The sequence below is a fragment of the Lepidochelys kempii genome, chromosome 9 (genome assembly GCF_965140265.1).
Source record: "Lepidochelys kempii isolate rLepKem1 chromosome 9, rLepKem1.hap2, whole genome shotgun sequence".
NCBI lineage: Eukaryota > Metazoa > Chordata > Testudines > Cheloniidae > Lepidochelys > Lepidochelys kempii.
Window position 1 is genome coordinate 84,719,656 of NC_133264.1, and position 17,178 is coordinate 84,736,833.

The following is a 17,178-nucleotide window of genomic DNA, read 5'->3' on the forward strand; positions in this document are numbered from 1 at the left end:
AAATTAGCTGTATATCTGAAAGAACTGGGGAATATTTACTTAGACTCAAGTAAACTTTGACAGTCTGAAATTCTTCTTACTTCCCTGTTCTTTTTTCTTGTCCTCTCATCCTGTTTTAGTGATCAGTCTTATGTGATCAGTTTTGTGGTTCCTAATCAGAAGAAGCTGACTGTATTAGCTGAACAGAAGGGTGTCAAGGGAACATGGGTAGAAATCTGTAACAATCCTATCATGGAAGCTGAGATATTGAAAGAGATTAAAGAGGTGGCAGATAAGAGTGAGTATAATTAAATTGTTTTGTATACTGTACTAAGCCAATTTCACATCTGTAGATATAGTCCTCTCACTCATGTTTTCTAACTTGCTGGAAAATCTGTGGAACATGTTACCTCTGGATGTAGTTGATAATTTTGAATAGAGTCAAATCTTATCTGAATGAGTAGAGGAGCACACTTTCAGGCAATTTTCTTGTTCCTAAAGTAGGACACTGTGGGAATCCAGTCCAGTAAGTGTTACATGAATGATACAGCTGGTTTTAAAACATTCTGCTAATCCTTGTTGTAGTGCTGGATGAATGGCCAAAAGCTGGTCTGGCTGCTCTCTAACATAGCCTACGAGGCCAAAGAAACGTAGGGTGACTTTTCAAGGAACAAGGAAAATTAATTGAGAGTTTATGGCCGAACAGAAACACTAAAGATGGTATTGGGTTTTATCTCAATTTCACTTATTTTGGCAATAACTGTACTGATAGAGTACACGTTACATACTCTTCCATCACTTATTCCTACAAGATTAAAATAGACTGATTCTCATCAGGACAATAGGTTAAATAACATTTACAGTACAATTCTGAGAGGATGGTAGGCAGCTTTTGCATGAGTTGTTTTGTTAAATTTCCATGTGTCCCATTGAACTGGTGGAAAAACTTAACTCTATTATTGTGTTGCATGTAAATCATAAAATGTTTTCCACATAACTTTTTTTATTCTTGTTCCTCTAAGAGCTTGGCTTATAGAGAAAAATCCTTGACAGCACTAATGTTTTAGATAGAACTAAGGCCAAGATCTTTCCTTTTGGCCTTCATTCCAAGGGAACATTAAACAAATCTGCTAAAAAGTGATTCCAAGATGAACATTCTGTAGTTCAATCACAAAAAGGCATATATCTAAACGAAAACAAAACTATATTGCAACAACAGTCTAAAGTTAAAGCTAGGTCATACAGCAGGAGCTATTCTTTGTTGCCACTGATTCTAGTAATTGTACATTTGCTGCCATCTACTGGTTGTACTTGTGATAGCCTGTTTTGGAAATTCAGTTTCTAATTGGGGGTGGTGGCTTTATTTCATTTTCATTTTACTCTGTTTTGCTGAAGTATTAATATTATGAAGCCAATATCCTTGTTTAGTGTTTTGTTATTATGGTTAATTATGTTATGATAGTGCCTAAAGGCTACCTGTGATTGGAGCCCTATTATGCTAGGCCCTGTATAAACACAGAATAAGACCGTTCCCTTCCCCCCCCCCAAGAGTACATAATCTAAAAATGTTAAATACTTTCAGCATTTCCATTGATTCACTTTCAAGGGTTCATAATTGGTCACTGTTGGCTGCAAGCAAGGATTTCTTATTTGAAGGAACTGACTTTTTTTAAGGGCCATGAGGACTTTTAAATGACACTAACAAAAATAAGGAAATGCTTGCTCACTTTGTATGTTTGCTTATTTGGAACTCTTCTGATTAACAACTTACTTACCCCATTTAGTCTATGCTGGTAATTTGTGTCTCCTCCCCCCCTGAATATTTTTAAAAGACACACAACCAACAGATGAATTAGCATCTTTGTGCATGGACTGTACATTGGAAACAAGTATGTCCCCTAAACATGTTTAGTCATAACATGCAGAGGGGTCAGATTTTCAAAAGTGTGAACGCAGTGTTGTCTATAATGTGGGAGTGCACATGTGTATATGCACACATCCGTAGCTTATACTCTATTTTGAATTTGTGTGCGCACACACTTTTAAAAGTTGTCAACTGTGTTCTACTAAAATATTCTACAAAAATGCACAGTAAATAAAAATAATTATATAACTTGGGTGGATCATCATATCCTATCACATGGTATGAGTACAATCCGTTTCATCCTTCTTTAATTGCTACTGTGAATAACAGTAATCATGCGCCTGATCATGTAATCCTTGCTCACAGCTACCTTCCTGATGCATGCTACAGCCACATTTTTTTTTATACCCTATTGTGCCTAGATTGCAGTCTCTTTTGAGGTAGGGACTCATTTGTTTTGCACTTTTCATTTAGTGTGCAACTTCGTTACTGCTTTGAGATTTTATTCTGTGATCCTCATTTGTTTGGCACTTTTTTATTTACAGTGCCAATCCACTGGAGCTGTACTAAAGATAAATGCTATGGCATGTGTTACTAGAATAATAGCAAATACTAAGTATTACAGCCATAAGTTTGCATTTTCTTTCTTCAGTGTGTCGCTTCTGTGACTGTATTGATATGAAGTTATTCCACTATAGTACAGCAGACTATTGAATATAAATCCTATTCCTGTTGTATGTATGAAGTTGTATGAATCAGTGTTTTATCTGTGAATGTAATCATAAATGTGTTTTTCTTTTTATTATCCCTGCAGTGAAATTAGAGAGATTTGAAACACCAATCAAAGTACGGTTAAGCCCTGAACCATGGACCCCAGAGACTGGTCTAGTAACTGATGCTTTCAAATTGAAAAGGAAGGAATTAAAGAACCATTACCTCAATGATATCGAGCGAATGTATGGAGGCAAATAAACTTCTGAGCTACATTGACTAGAAAGTTGTGCAGAAAGTTCCTTCTCAGACCCTACAGGACAGAACTCAAGCCTCAGAATATTGGACATGCTTGTGTACTGAAGATACAACAGGTAGTTCAGACAGTACACTAAATCAATGAAGACCTCCCTAACCTGTAAAGTCGGGTCCTATGGGGAAAAAACACTTTGCTTATGGAACCAAACTTTCTAGCTGCTCGCAGAAAACACTTATCCACTTCAAACTGTTTCATTTGATCACTTCCACCTTGGAGCTGGATGTGATCATGTGAAGGAATGTGACTTGATAACCTGATTTCCACTGTTGCTTCTATATTCCAACTGCTTTCCCACCTGTTTTTCTCCAGTTCCCCTTACAAATATGAAAATGAGTTAAAAGGGAAATCTGACCATTCCTGCATCAGAGAAAGGTACTTGGTGAGGGGAAAAAATAAACGTATTTAAGGTTTGCACTTTGTAATGCAAAAAGTGAAGATGAAGTAGGAAAACGTTAAATACAAAGCATTGCAGCTTTTGCAAAAGTATTGGTTTAATGTCTTATCTCAGGTCCTGTCCTAGATTAAATGAAAATGAATAGTTTAACTTGACACTGATCTGTTTATCAATGTTACCTAAAAGGCCAGTACAGATGCATAAAGCGCCTTTTATAATTTGAGTTCATGGAAGAGGGAAAGAAATCTGAGGTTGTTGCACTGCATTTAAGCCCAGTTCTAGATTCTACTATGGCCCCTTTGTATTCAGAAGCTGTGAGCCAGAAGGTTAGCTTCAAATACCACCTCTTCACATCCTACCCCAGTTATGTCCTGCATCAAGCGCAGGTCGACAAGATCCAAGAATTGGGCCCATTGATTAACAGTCCATACTACAGAATTTGTTCAAGGCCACAGAATTACATGGCACTGACAGTAGACTGAATCTTCTGCACATCAGTTATACTGTGAATATTTTCAGTGCCTAAAAAGGAATATAAAATACTTACTGAAATAATAAGGGTGAACTGAAAGGCTTTTTAAAGATCAAACTAATCAGAATTTTATTCTTCATGAGTGTTCTATGAACAACTTATCTCCAGTAGACTTTAAATGTTCTGAGATTTTTTTTATACTTGCCAAGATGGCTTGTTTTTTTTTTAATTCAAAACAGCATTTTCAACTTTGACACAAAGATTTTAAAAAAAAAGACTCCCACTGCAAGAACTGTTGCTTGTTAATGAGGTCACCAGCTAGCATATAGAACTGAGGTCTTAGACAAGTAAAGGCAGAACTGACATTCAGATCATTTTTGTCTTTAAACAGCCATGAGCCTTTAAAGTCAACATTCTGTTATTGCTTTGAAATATTAGGCCCTGATCCTCCAAATGCTTAGTTACATGTGTAGCACTACTCTTATGAGTAAAGCTAAACACATGTAAGAATTTACAGGATCAGGGCCTAAACCATTTTGTATTAAGTTATTAAAAAGTATTACTGTTCACCTTTTTAAATATGTCAGTCAAAACAAGCCACAGGTGGAAGCCAAGCATTTCCCATATTCTTCTTTTACCTACGCTTGATGAGCTTGGTCTCTGGTTAGGGATTTTTGTTCATTAAACTTGTTAAAAGAGGAGAAAATACTTGAGATAGAATTTTGTCTTTCTGTTTGTGAAAATGTTTGTTTTAAAAACTGGAAACCGTAGAGGTGCTGAAGTGGGAAGGAGGCAAAATAATAGAATAATTTGTTTTGCCATTGAGTGTGTAACATCCCATACTGTTTCTTCAAAATCGTTAGTTATCACTCTGGGCTCATGTATCTCTCCTAGCTGTTCCCACTTGAACCATAAATACTGTAAAAAGTGGAAGCTCTTGCAACTGTTCTACTTTGCACTTCTTTCTTAATCATTTTATATATGTTGCTTACATTTTGTACAGATGTGGCTCTCAACTGTGATATTATAACTTACTTTGATCTAAAGTATTTATAAAATAGATTTTGTCTATTCATAATATTTAAATGTTGTGTATATGATGGTAAAAAGGAAAATTATCTGATATTGTCATTGTAAAGAGTGAAAGGTTTTATATGAAACATCTTCATTATATAGTGATTTTAAAAAAAAATCAGGGCAAGATTTTCCTTCTGTGAGGTGTATGTGTGAATCCTTTTTTCCCAGCTCAACCAACTTTCAAAATGAAAATAAATCATGGTTATGGATTCGTTAACTATAAGCTCTCGGACTGTCCTTTCTTCTGGGGACCAATTTCTTTTTAAACTTTCAAGGAACTTTTTTAATTTTTATTTTTTTACATGCATAACTCTAGTCAAACCATAACACTGCCAAGTGATTTTTGCTAAAACCCCTTGGGGATGGGGAGCAAATCAATTTAAAGTCAGCTGCTGCTAATTGTGCATGAGCTTTCAACAATCATTAAAGGGGATCAGAAAAAGGCCTCTCTTCCTTATCCAAACACATATACTTGTTTATGAATACAGGAAATACAGCCCATGTCAATAGTGGCTTTTCAGATTATTAGTCTTGGAGATATGTTAGTTTTCTTTATGTATTAAAATTATTCATTGTTAAAGAACTAAAATAGCTTTTAGACCACTTAAACATCACAAAAACAAATGCAAAAAAACAGTTATGTGCACTTAGATCTGATGGCAGATCTCATGAACTGCTTTTTTAAGCATATATAATGTATTTATTGGGCCTCAGTAGTTTTCCCTCTATTGTACCCAGATGTTTTCATTGATGGGGATCATTATTTTCAGTTTGTATGAAAGTTAAAATAATCTTTCACAGATGGAATACAGTTGAATTGGCTCTTGTTGTCTGAGAGACTGCATTTTTGCACAACACTATCTTAGATCACAGTTTTTAGATCAATATGTAAAAGAGCTTATCTAAACTGAATAGAGAGAGGTGTCCCATGATCTCATGATGGGCAGAACAGGTATCTTAAATTTCAGAGAATTGCATCTTTACCTACATCCTTTTGATATCAAAGGAAGGGCTTGATCCTGCAAACACCTTTCGTGCTTTCAAGGGGACTACGCACAGTAGTACAAACTCCACAGGTATTAAGTATTTGCAGTGCATATTGTAAGAATTCTAAGAGGTGACTCACTCAGGGGGTTGGGGGATACCCTACAGCATAAAAAACAGATCTGCACTGATCCTTATGTTGCTTTAAGAAAGTAACTCCTATCTGTACGTAGGAAATATGGAAACATTGAGGGGAAAATCTTAGTACTGTACAGTATATATTTCTTACATTTAAGGAAAAAAGACTTCAAACACAGCAAATATTTACAATAAATCTTGACAGTTATAGAAACAAAGACAGTGTTGCATACAATACTGGCCCTTACCAAGAACTTCATTTCTGTGACTTACTTACTGTTCATTGTACATAACCATGGAACTTAAGTTGCTTCTGGAAAAAATGTTTTAATATGCTGACTGACAGTAGTACTGCAGATACAGAGAGGAGACAAATTCTTCTGTTGTTGGATGATAGAGTTTTTGAAAAACATTTAGCAGCTAACATTCAATACACCACTAACCAAAAAAAAAAAAACTATGCAGCTTTCATCAGCACAGATGGTTGTATTAAGGTAGGGGGCTGGCTTCTCGTCCGACAAATATACTGAGCTGCAATGGAAGCTGGTCCATGCCAGCCACTTGCTAGATGTATAAAAAGGTTGGGAATGTTCAAGGTCTGGGAAAGCTGGTTCAAGCCAATCTCTAATAAAAAGCCATCTCTGAATGACTGAGTGATTTGACAAAGACTGGATTAGAGTGGTTAAAATAGTGTTGGTTAACCAAGCTACTCTATGAATTGATTACTTTAAAGCTCCTTTCTGTTAAGCACTATTTATATACTTTAAAAAAAAAAAAGTTCCTTCCTGAGAGGCTTGAAGTGAAAGGTTGTAGAGCTGACTCTTTTTTTTTTTTTTTAAAGAAAAATTTCTGTAGAAAACTGCCCATTTTTCATCACTTTCAAATTCCTAGACATTTTTCCAAACACCTCCATACGTGAATGATCAGGCAAAGGGCAGACCTATTAAGATGTTATAGCTGCTTTAGATAGCAGAACCACACTAACTTTGGCTTTATTTTAGCCATATTTTTCTGTAGGATATTTAAAAATGCATTTAAAATATGACCTGGCTCATCTAGAATCATGTGAAAATGTATCTGGACTAAAAAAAACCTTCCAATTAAATCAGTGCTGCACCAAAACTTTAAAGTGGATTTATATTTAAATTTCTTGAATACCATACAGATTAAACCAACCACATAGTAAAGAGGACTGGCTACATTTAATAAATATAGAGTTAAAACATCATTTTTGGTTACTCTGATTTAAAGAAATAAGCTGTGATAGAAATAGGGCCTTTTAGTTTTTTGAACTGTTCCATAAGTCTACCACTGGGAGTGAGATTTGATGCAAGAGTCAGGCCTCTGTTCAAAGACCACTTGGACATGATTAGTTACTGTTTGTTCCTGGTTTGGTGTCTTAAGCACAGAGCTGGTTTTGCAAGTAATTCTTCCTAAAACACCTTCAGTTAAAAGTTTCCAGTCTGGTCACTATATTAAACTAAACTAGCATATTAGACATATCCAGATTAGCTTACTCTTAGAACATAGAGCTCTCTAAACATGAAAAAATTCCTCCCATGGCTAACATGGGCTCTATCTGTGCCTTTAAAGCAAATTTCAGAGTAACAACCGTGTTAGTCTGTATTCGCAAAAAGAAAAGGAGTACTTGTGGCACCTTAGAGACTAACCAATTTATTAGAGCATAAGCTTTCAAATTTATTCATTTCTCTGCCTGTTTCCCAATCTGTAAAACAAGTGTAGCCTTAATTTTTTACTAATGAGTATGGTGAAAATATTGGTGCCTGAATCTGAGGGCAGAGAGCCACAGGCATTCCATATACCTACTTGTGTATTTGCACACACTGTCAGTCTTAATGTGACCACAGCACATACGGTCTTCCTGAAAAGCCAGGCATTGGCCAGTATACAGTACATGAAAGATGCAACAGGTTACAGAAGTACTACATTATTTAAAGAGAAATTTTGTGAGATGTTCCTGTCTGATGGGAGCTGGGTATTCATTTAATCTTGAGCTTCATTTTCTTGGTACCTCTGAATTCTCCCCTAGTAGGACTGTCTTCATGCAAGACTGGTCCTGAGGATCCCCATCCTTCTAAGCAGGGACCGGTATATTGCGCTTTAAATTCCCTAACACAGCCCTTCTAGCCAGCTGCAATGAGAAGGAAAGAGTAAATAATCTTCTCCGGTGCTGCCCATAGGGACCATTCTACATAGCAAAGTAAGTTTCTGGATCCTAAGGAGCATCTTTTCCACAATACTAGTGAGCATTTGGTTAAACTGTTAAGGCATATTTCATTTTTGTTGCCCATTTTACAATGTGTTACTGCAATAAACAAAGGTACTAGTTTGGGTTTGAAGTGTATTATGAACAACACACATTGGCAATGCCCACTTCAGTCAATGGAAGTTGCTTGTAGTTTGTGAGAAGGCAAAATTTGATCTGAAATGCCTGCTAGCTCCCAGTGGGTTAAACATCTGTTCAAGCAGAGAATTAAACACTGGCACAATTGAGCAAAAAAGGCTGGGGGGGGGGTTAGGGGGCTTATTCCTTCACCAACTTACTTTCCTGGTCCTTCTCGCATGAACAAAGAGCAACAGTACCAGAAGTCCAAAGGTGCAAACAATTCAATGTTTATTGGGGTGAACTTCCAGCAAGTATGATTCCAGTTTCCTTCCTTAGTATCCCCCTTCCCAGCTCTGACACCACAGATCCATCCTGTTCCCATTCCCCCCGCTTAGCCAAACATGATTCCAATTTCCCCACCCCCATTCCCCCCTCACTTCCTGATTCACTGCAGACTATAAAAACTGGAGTTCTGCTTAGCTATACCTTAACCGGGGGGGAGGGGGGGGAGTTGTATTGGCCAGTAGTGCCCAGGCTCCAGCAATATTCAGGGCCTGGGGGCCCGGCTCCACCAATGTTTGGGGCCGGGTCTCTCCCCCGGCCCCACCTGCTGCCGCCATGCGCTTCCCCCGAGTGTCCCTGGCCCCACTTGCTGGCCCCGCTCGCCTCCCCCGGAGCTTCCAGCTCAGCTCACATTTACTCTGCTCTGCTGGCTCCCAGCATCAACTGCTCCCACAGGGTCCTAGTGCCCCCCAACTACTAGTGGTAGGGCAGGCTGCCCTAACCCTGCCCTACTGCCCTAGCCCTGAGCCTCTCCAACACCCCAAACCCCTCATCCCCAGCCCCAGCCAGAGCACTGATCCCCCCACACTCCTGCCCTAGCCCTGAGCTCCTCCCTCATCTCCAGCCCCAGCCAAAGCCCTCATCCCCCCCACACTCCTACCCTCTGCCCCAGCCCTGAGCCCCCTCCTGCATCATGAGCCCCTCATCCCCAGCCCCACTCCACAGCCCTCACCCCTGCACTCCCTCCTATCCCCAAACTCCCTGCCCCTTCCCACACACCCCTCCCACCCCCAAACGCCCTCCCACCCACAAACTCCCTCCCAGAGCCTGAATCCCTCACCCCCTCGTACACCTCCACTCCCAGCCCAGAAGCCGCACCCCACACCCCAGCCCGGAGCCTGTACCCAGCACCCAAACTCCATCCCAGAGTCTACACCCCAGACCCTCTCCCCCACCCAAACTCCCTCCCAGAGCCGGCACCCCAATCCCCACCCAAACTCCCTCCCAGGACCTGCACCCCAGACCTCCTCCCCCCACCCGAACTCCCTCCCAGAGCCTTAGGCAGGTGGGGGGCAGAGTTGGGGAGGATTCTGAGCACCACCAAAATTTCTACAAACCTGCTACCTTAACCAATCATTTTACTGAAATTTAATTAACCAATCCTAACATATTGTAACATGATTATTTAACCAATTATATCCCACCACCTTAATTGGTTTACACCCGCAAAATTAATTATACAGCAGACAGAAACAATCACAGAACCAGACAGATTATTCAGACAAACAACAGGGAAATGGGGACTACAGTGATAGAACAACAAAGAAATGCGGATTTCACAACCTAGCTATTGATAAGTGAGTTCTTGCCAGACAGGATGCTATCAAACTAAGTTTTATTTTACAACTTCTAGGCACTTCCCTTTCTCTGGAGGCGATAGGCATTTTCAGGACAGGATTGTCTTCCTAACATCCCAATAGCATCTTATTTCAATGTAAAAAGAAAAGGAGTACTTGTGGCACCTTAGAGACTAACCAATTTATTTGAGCATAAGCTTTCGTGAGCTACAGCTCACTTCATCGGATGATGAAGTGAGCTGTAGCTCACGAAAGCTTATGCTCAAATAAATTGGTTAGTCTCTAAGGTGCCACAAGTACTCCTTTTCTTTTTGCGAATACAGACTAACACGGCTGTTACTCTGAAACCTGTTATTTCAATGTGACCAGTTTGGAATGTGAGGATGTGACCATTCACTTCCCAGCTTATGGCTGCCTCTGCTGCTTAGCCAAAGGCCTTAGCCTAAAACCAGGGTCTGAGACTGTCACAGTAATAGAAGGCCCTTACACCGGCAGACAGTGATTTTGACTCTTTCTTTTATAACCTCTATAACTAGCAAAGTGATAAGAATACACCTAAATTCTTAGAGTATAGGCCTTTACAGACAGGCCTGAATATCTATATCCTAACAGGGAGGTAGACTGGCATAAAAATGTCTTTAAAAGGGGGGAGGGGCTTGTTAGCACGCTAGAAAGTGAAGGCACTAATGCAGTAATGCTGGCAGTTTTGATAAAGGAAGAAGAGACCATCACAAACACTAAGCTGCTGTTTCTTTAAAAGTCGCTGATGACAAAAATGAGCCTTCTGGTTAGTTTCACAAGAACATACAGCTCACTCTATAAACATTTACTCTATTTAGATGCCTCAGGACTTTAGGTATGTGCTGGCAGGGAATTGTGTTTGGAAAGGAAAGAAACCAAAAACATGGTTTGATCCAACACAGTCTCACCCCAGAAAAGCAACTTAGATGTCGGACTGTGCTGAAAAAAATAGGGTTGGAAGGGACCTCAGGAGGTCATCTAGTCCAACCCCCTGCTCAAAGCAGAACCAATCCCCAATTTTTGCCCCAGATCCCTAAATGGCCCCCTCAGGGATTGAACTCACAACCCTGACTTTAGCAGGCCAACGCTCAAAGCACTGAGCTATCCTCCTCCCTTTGCCAGGGTCTCAATGTTACACTATCCTGGTCTTTGGCTTACTTTAATTCCAGGTGACCATTGTAATGTGTAGAAAACAAGCTGCACTGATGTTTCGAGCTGGGGTGAGCACCACTGAGCCCTCTGTATGCACTCAGCAGTGTTATTTATAGTTTGAGTATTGTAGCCTGCTGTGGAAAGCCTCATCTATGATACAGAAACATCTTTTTAATAAACCAACTATTTGAGCTAACAATGTTGTGTGGATGGGCATAACTTTATTTAAAAGGTTTCAGAGTAGCAGCCGTGTTAGTCAATTCATCCGATGAAGTGAGCTGTAGCTCACGAAAGCTTATGCTCAAATAAATTGGTTAGTCTCTAAGGTGCCACAAGTCCTCCTCTTCTTTATTTAAAAGCTTTTTTAAAAAAAAATTGCAATGTTGGATAGACAGAAAACTTTGGTCCAATTCACCAAGCCTTGCACCTTGTGTAGTCACATACACTAGTGCTAAGTGGATGTGAAATCACAGCCATTCTGAGATAGTAACATTTCTCACCTTGTGCTGATGCAAGTTACTATACAAGGTGCAGCACAATAGTGAATTGGGCCTCAAACTTTTAGGATCAGTATCGTTAGTGGTGAGGACACCTCCGTTGCGCCAGGGTCTCAATTTTAAAAGACCAAATGTAAATGAGTCAACCTCTCTCTTTTGACAGAGAGCACAGACATTAAGGAGCCATTGGGTAGGAATAAGGTTGGCAGAACTGCCAGGAAGATCTTGTAATGAAGTCTGTTCTGCAGGAACGGTCCAGAACTTAAAAACTAGAAGATGGCAGGGCCATGTGGTGCTGCTTACACATAGAGCCTGGAAAAGTTCAATGCCAGAGCCCCCTTTAGCTCCGCACAGACTTCTTTGTAGTTCCAGCTGCCTCACAAGCATGGAGCGTATTCTGCCTGCTGCGGGAGGGCAGCTCCAGCATCTCCACCATTGCCTCTGAAGGAAACTGGCAAAATGCTCCAGGAGCAGTCCCAGCTGTGTGCTCCAGAGGTGTCAGGAATTGGCAGAGAGTCAGGCCAGCCAAAGAAGCTGCACAAAGGGAGAAGGGGAGGGAAGTGCAATGAAGAAACTTGGCTCTGTAAAGCAACACGCAACTTCCCACCTCCCCGAGGAGAAGGCGACAACTGTTGTATTTAGAAACAGCGGCAGTATTAGTGTCTGATACTTTACTGCACTGTAGTCTCCATTTAGATAAGTAAGGGCTTACACACCTGCTTGGAGAAAGAAAAGGAGGACTTGTGGCACCTTAGAGACTAACCAATTTATTTGAGCATAAGCTTTCGTGAGCTACAGCTCACTTCATCGGATGCATACTGTGGAAACTGCAGAAGACATTATATACACAGAGACCATGAAACAATACCTCCCCCCACCCCACTCTCCTGCTGGTAATAGCAAATTGGATACTATTAATTTAGGCTTAAATAGAGACTGGGAGTGGCTAAGTCATTATGCAAGGTAGCCTATTTCCCCTTGTTTTTTCCTACTTCCGCCCCCCCCCCCCAGACGTTCTGGTTAAACTTGGATTTATGCTGGAAATGGCCCACCTTGATTATCATGCACATTGTAGGGAGAGTGGTCACTTTGGATGAGCTATTACCAGCAGGAGAGTGAATTTGTGTGTGTATGGGGGTGGGGGTGGGGGTGAGAAAACCTGGATTTGTGCTGGAAACGGCCCACCTTGTTTATCATGCACATTGTAAAGAGAGTGGTCACTTTGGATGGGCTATTACCAGCAGGAGAGTGAGTTGGGGGGGGGGGAGCGGAGGGTGAGAAAACCTGGATTTGTGCTGCAAATGGCCCAGCTTGATTATCATACACATTGTAAGGAGAGTGATCACTTTAGATAAGCTATTAGCAGCAGGAGAGTGGGGTGGGAGGAGGTATTGTTTCATGCTTTGTGTGTATATAAAAAGATCATCTACACTTTCCACAGTATGCATCCGATGAAGTGAGCTGTAGCTCATGAAAGCTTATGCTCAAATAAATTGGTTAGTCTCTAAGGTGCCACAAGTCCTCCTTTTCTTTTTGTGAATACAGACTAACACGGCTGTTACTCTGAAACCACACACACAAACTCACTCTCCTGCTGGTAATAGCTTATCCAAAGTGACCACTCTCCTCACAATGTGTATGAAAATCAAGGTGGGCCATTTCCAGCACAAATACAGGTTTTCTCACCCCCCCCCTTTTTTTTTTCAAAAAAACACACACACACAAACTCACTCTCCTGCTGGTGATTAAAAAAAAAGGGGGGGGAGGGGGGGTGAGAAAACCTGTATTTGTGCTGGAAATGGCCCACCTTGATGATCACTTTAGATAAGCTATTACCAGCAGGAGAGTGCGGTGGGAGGAGGTATTGTTTCATGGTCTCTGTGTATATAATGTCTTCTGCAGTTTCCACAGTATGCATCCGATGAAGTGAGCTGTAGCCCACAAAAGCTCATGCTCAAATAAATTGGTTAGTCTCTAAGGTGCCACAAGTACTCCTTTTCTTTTTGCGAATACAGACTAACACGGCTGTTACTCTGAAACCTGTCATCTGCTACAGAGGCTGATTTAAGCGATAGGTTACATACCACAGTTGTTAGTTCTTCAATTTCACATTGGAGTTCCTTCAGAACTCTTGAGTGAATGCCAACTGGTCCTAGTGACTTATTACTGTTTAATTATCAATTTGTTTCAAAACCTCTTCTACTGACACCTCAATCTGGGACAGTTCCTGAGATTTATCACCTAAAAAGAATGGCTCAGGTGTGGGAATCTCCTCCACGTCCTCTGCAGTGAAAAGCAATGCAAAGAATTCATTTAGCTTCTCCACAATGGCCTTCTCTTCCTTGAGTGCTCCTTTAGCACCTTAATCACCTAGTGGCCCCACTGATTGTTTGGTAGTCTTCCTGCTTCTGATGTATTTTTTTAAAAAATTGTTTTTGTATCTTTTGCTCTTCAAATTCTTTTTTGGCCTGCATTATACTTTTACAATTGACTTGACAGAGTTTATGCTCCTTTCTATTTTCCTCAGTAAGATTTGACTTCCAATTTTTAAACAATGTCCTTTTGCCTCTGCCTCTTTTACTCAGCTGTTTAGCCACTGCTCAGGTTCCCTGTGCCTGCCCAGCTCTTTGCAACTGCTTGCTTGCCCACTTTTCCCTCTTCCTCCGCTGCCCTGCAACCACTGTGCTCTAGGGGCTTGTTTACACAGGGAAATTTACAGGCATAGCTTGTCCAGAATAACTACTCTGCTATAGCCATGGAGATAAGGTCTCATATGCCTACTGCTTAACCAAGATTTGGACTTTGCACAAAAAGAGTTGACTGAGCACACTGATGAGAACTCATGTTTAACAAACATATTGAGAACTACCTAATCAACAGGTTTTAGTGGGCTGGGTTCTGCATTTTTATAGCAACCTGCTTTGCAGTAAAATGATCCTGTCTTGCCTCTTAAGGAAGCCTCCAGCTTGGATCTACATTTACACTAGACACTAAACAATCTTTGCTAATTAAAATGGAGCTTCCCATAAAAGCAAGTAGAGAAACCAGATGGTGTCAAGTTCATATTTGCCCAAGCAAGGAGTGTAAGAGGAATGGTTATACAATATGGCTTAGCTGTCACACCCTATTGAGGAGTGTGCCCCAGAGTGGCACTAACCTAAATGGTTGATCTGCCCGCTGGATGGATTTTTCTTTCCTATGGAGCAAGGCTGTGTGTTTAAGTGAAGCTTGGATGGGTAGACATTAGAGTTGCGTGACTAAGGAGGAGGGATTTCCCCATTTAAAATACTGGTAGGATGACCATATGTCCCATTTTGGCCAGGACAGTCCCTCTTTTAAGCCCTGTCCCAGCCATCCCAACTTCTTTGGAAAAAGTGGGCATTTGTCCCATTTTCTCTTGCCAACTTCATCAGTTGGCACGAGCAAACAGGACAAATGCCCACTTCTGTCAAAAAAGTGGGGTGCGGTGCAAAGAAATATGAGCGGGGGGAACGAGCAGCTATGCCAGCCCCCCTCAGGAGGGAGGCAGGCCTCGGGCAGGGGGGGAGACAGGGCTCAATTGAGCAGCGATCCCAGCCGTGCGGGGGGTGGGGGTCGGGAGCAGGCAGGGCTTGGGCAAGCAGCTCTGCCAGCCAGCCCCACACTATGTCCCATTTTTCCTTTTTGGAAATATGGTCACTCTAAATACTGGCCTTTTTTTCCTTTTTCCAAAGAAGAAAACCACAGAACCATTATTACTGAAAGTCTTAACAGCAGTGCCTAGTTTGCCCAATAGGTATCAGAGGCCCACCCATGGTAGAAAAGGAAGTGTGTTAGCATCTGAGCTGCCTAAATTGTTTGGCACCAGGCTTGAGAATGGATGGTTCAGTAAGTCAGTAAAATCGCGGCAATCTGAAATGGAAAAAAAGCCCCAAGGCCATCTAGTCCACTCCCTGCCAGGACAGGATTGCTTCCCCTCCATCCACCACTGTGTTTGGAGGGCTTTTTCAAAAAGACTTGATACAACATTACTGCCCATAGGTTAATCCAAAAGTTCAGGCCTCACCACTATCAAGTCTGGTCTAATAATATTCAGCTTCTGTTCTTCCTTTCTTATATCAATAAAGTTAGTTCTAGATCTAGCCCCTTGAAAAGACACAGCCTGAAAAAGCTCCTTTGTAGTCTCATGAAGAAAAGTAACTTGTTTTTTTAAAAGGCAAAGCTAATGAGACTGGTCAGAGAAAACGCTGAACTTTGCCTTGTGTCTCCTCAAATGAATCTCAGATCTTGTTTTTCAAGTCACGACACAGAATGCATCTACTAGCAGACACCATTAGCCTTTTGCTCTCCAAATTGTTACTCTTCTAAACTGAGCAGTCCCCCACTTTAACAAAATCTTGCTACAGGAGTCTGGCAGAACCATGCGATTGAACATTTTATTCATCCAATATACCTTACAGACATGAATTAATTAATCCTCAGAATTCACTCTGAGGGAGGCAAAGTATTGTTATCCCCATTTTACAATGGGCACACCGAAACACAAAAGAACTTCTACAACAGGGGTGGGCAAACTTTTTGGGTCAAGGACCACATCTGAGTGGGGAAATTGTATGCCGGGCCGGGGCAGGGGGTTGGGGTGCTGGAGTGAGTGCGGGATGTGGAAGTGGGTGCGGTGTGCAGGAATGGGCTCAGGGCAAGGGATTGGGGCAGAGGAGGGGTGCAGGGTGCAGCAGGGGGCTCAGGGTAGGGGATTGGGACGCAAGAGGGGTGTGAGGTACAGGCAGGGAGTTGGGGGGCAGGGTACAGGAGGGGTTCGGGATCCAGCCCGGCGCCGCTTACCTAAAGCAGCTCTGGGGTGGTAGCAGTGCACACCAGGGCCAGGGCAGGCTCCCTGCCTGCCTGTGCTGGCCCCACGTCACGTCACGCCACTTCGGGAAGCGGTTGCGCAGCCCCTGGGGCAGCACCACAGGGCTCTGCATGCTGCCCTTGCCACACCTCCAGGTACCTTCCCCGAAGCTCCCATTGGCCATGGTTCCCTATTCCCGGCCAATGGGAGCTGCGGGGGGTGGTGATGCCTGGAGGCAATGGCAATGCATGGAGCCCTCTGCCCCTCCTGGGCCCCAGGGATGTGGTGCCAGCCGCTTCTGAGAGCTGCGCAGGGTCTGCAACACCACGGGGGGCAATCCTGTGGGCTGGATCCAAAGCCCTGACAAGCCAGATCCAGCCCACGGGCCATAGTTTGCCCACCCCTGTTCTACATTAAGGAAACTTACTCCAGCACAACTACATAAATGTAGTTGCAACAGAGCAGATCCCAAATGTAGGTGGGCTACCCAGGTGCCTCTTAATCCATTTCACTTTAATTTTCACATGGGGACGGTTCTTCTACCTCCCTGATTCCCTGACTGACACATGCCACTGCCTCCCTCACCAACACATGCACTAGATATAAAAAACACGACTAAATTTAAGTAGGATGGGGAAATGCTTCCACTACTGATGACTGACCCTCTTCCCATAAGGTGCAGAGCATCAACTTCTATCAGTGGTTAACAGTGTCCTAGATGGAAGATGCTAGTTCCCTGGCAGGGGCAGCCTATT

At 42.0% G+C, this 17,178-nt stretch overlaps 1 protein-coding gene and 1 long non-coding RNA gene across 15 annotated transcripts in view; one reads left to right on the top strand and one right to left on the bottom strand.

Annotated features, from left to right (window-relative positions):
• Positions 1 to 5,033, top strand: part of ACSL4 (acyl-CoA synthetase long chain family member 4) — a 48,277-nt gene extending 43,244 nt beyond the window's left edge. For all 14 annotated transcript variants that reach the window (XM_073361213.1, XM_073361218.1, XM_073361221.1 and 11 more), the window contains 2 exons: positions 120 to 277; positions 2,658 to 5,033. In XM_073361213.1, coding sequence (XP_073217314.1) covers positions 120 to 277; positions 2,658 to 2,815 — 316 coding nt within the window. In that variant the 3' untranslated portion in view covers positions 2,816 to 5,033. The remainder of the gene's footprint in view (positions 1 to 119; positions 278 to 2,657) is intronic.
• Positions 5,034 to 10,248: 5,215 nt separating this feature from the next.
• LOC140917752 (uncharacterized) lies at positions 10,249 to 16,921 on the bottom strand. The gene is made up of 2 exons (XR_012160972.1): positions 16,417 to 16,921; positions 10,249 to 12,129 (listed from the first exon to the last, which is right to left on the bottom strand). It is a non-coding gene; the product is annotated as an uncharacterized lncRNA (long non-coding RNA).
• Between the last annotated feature and the right edge of the window lie 257 nt (positions 16,922 to 17,178).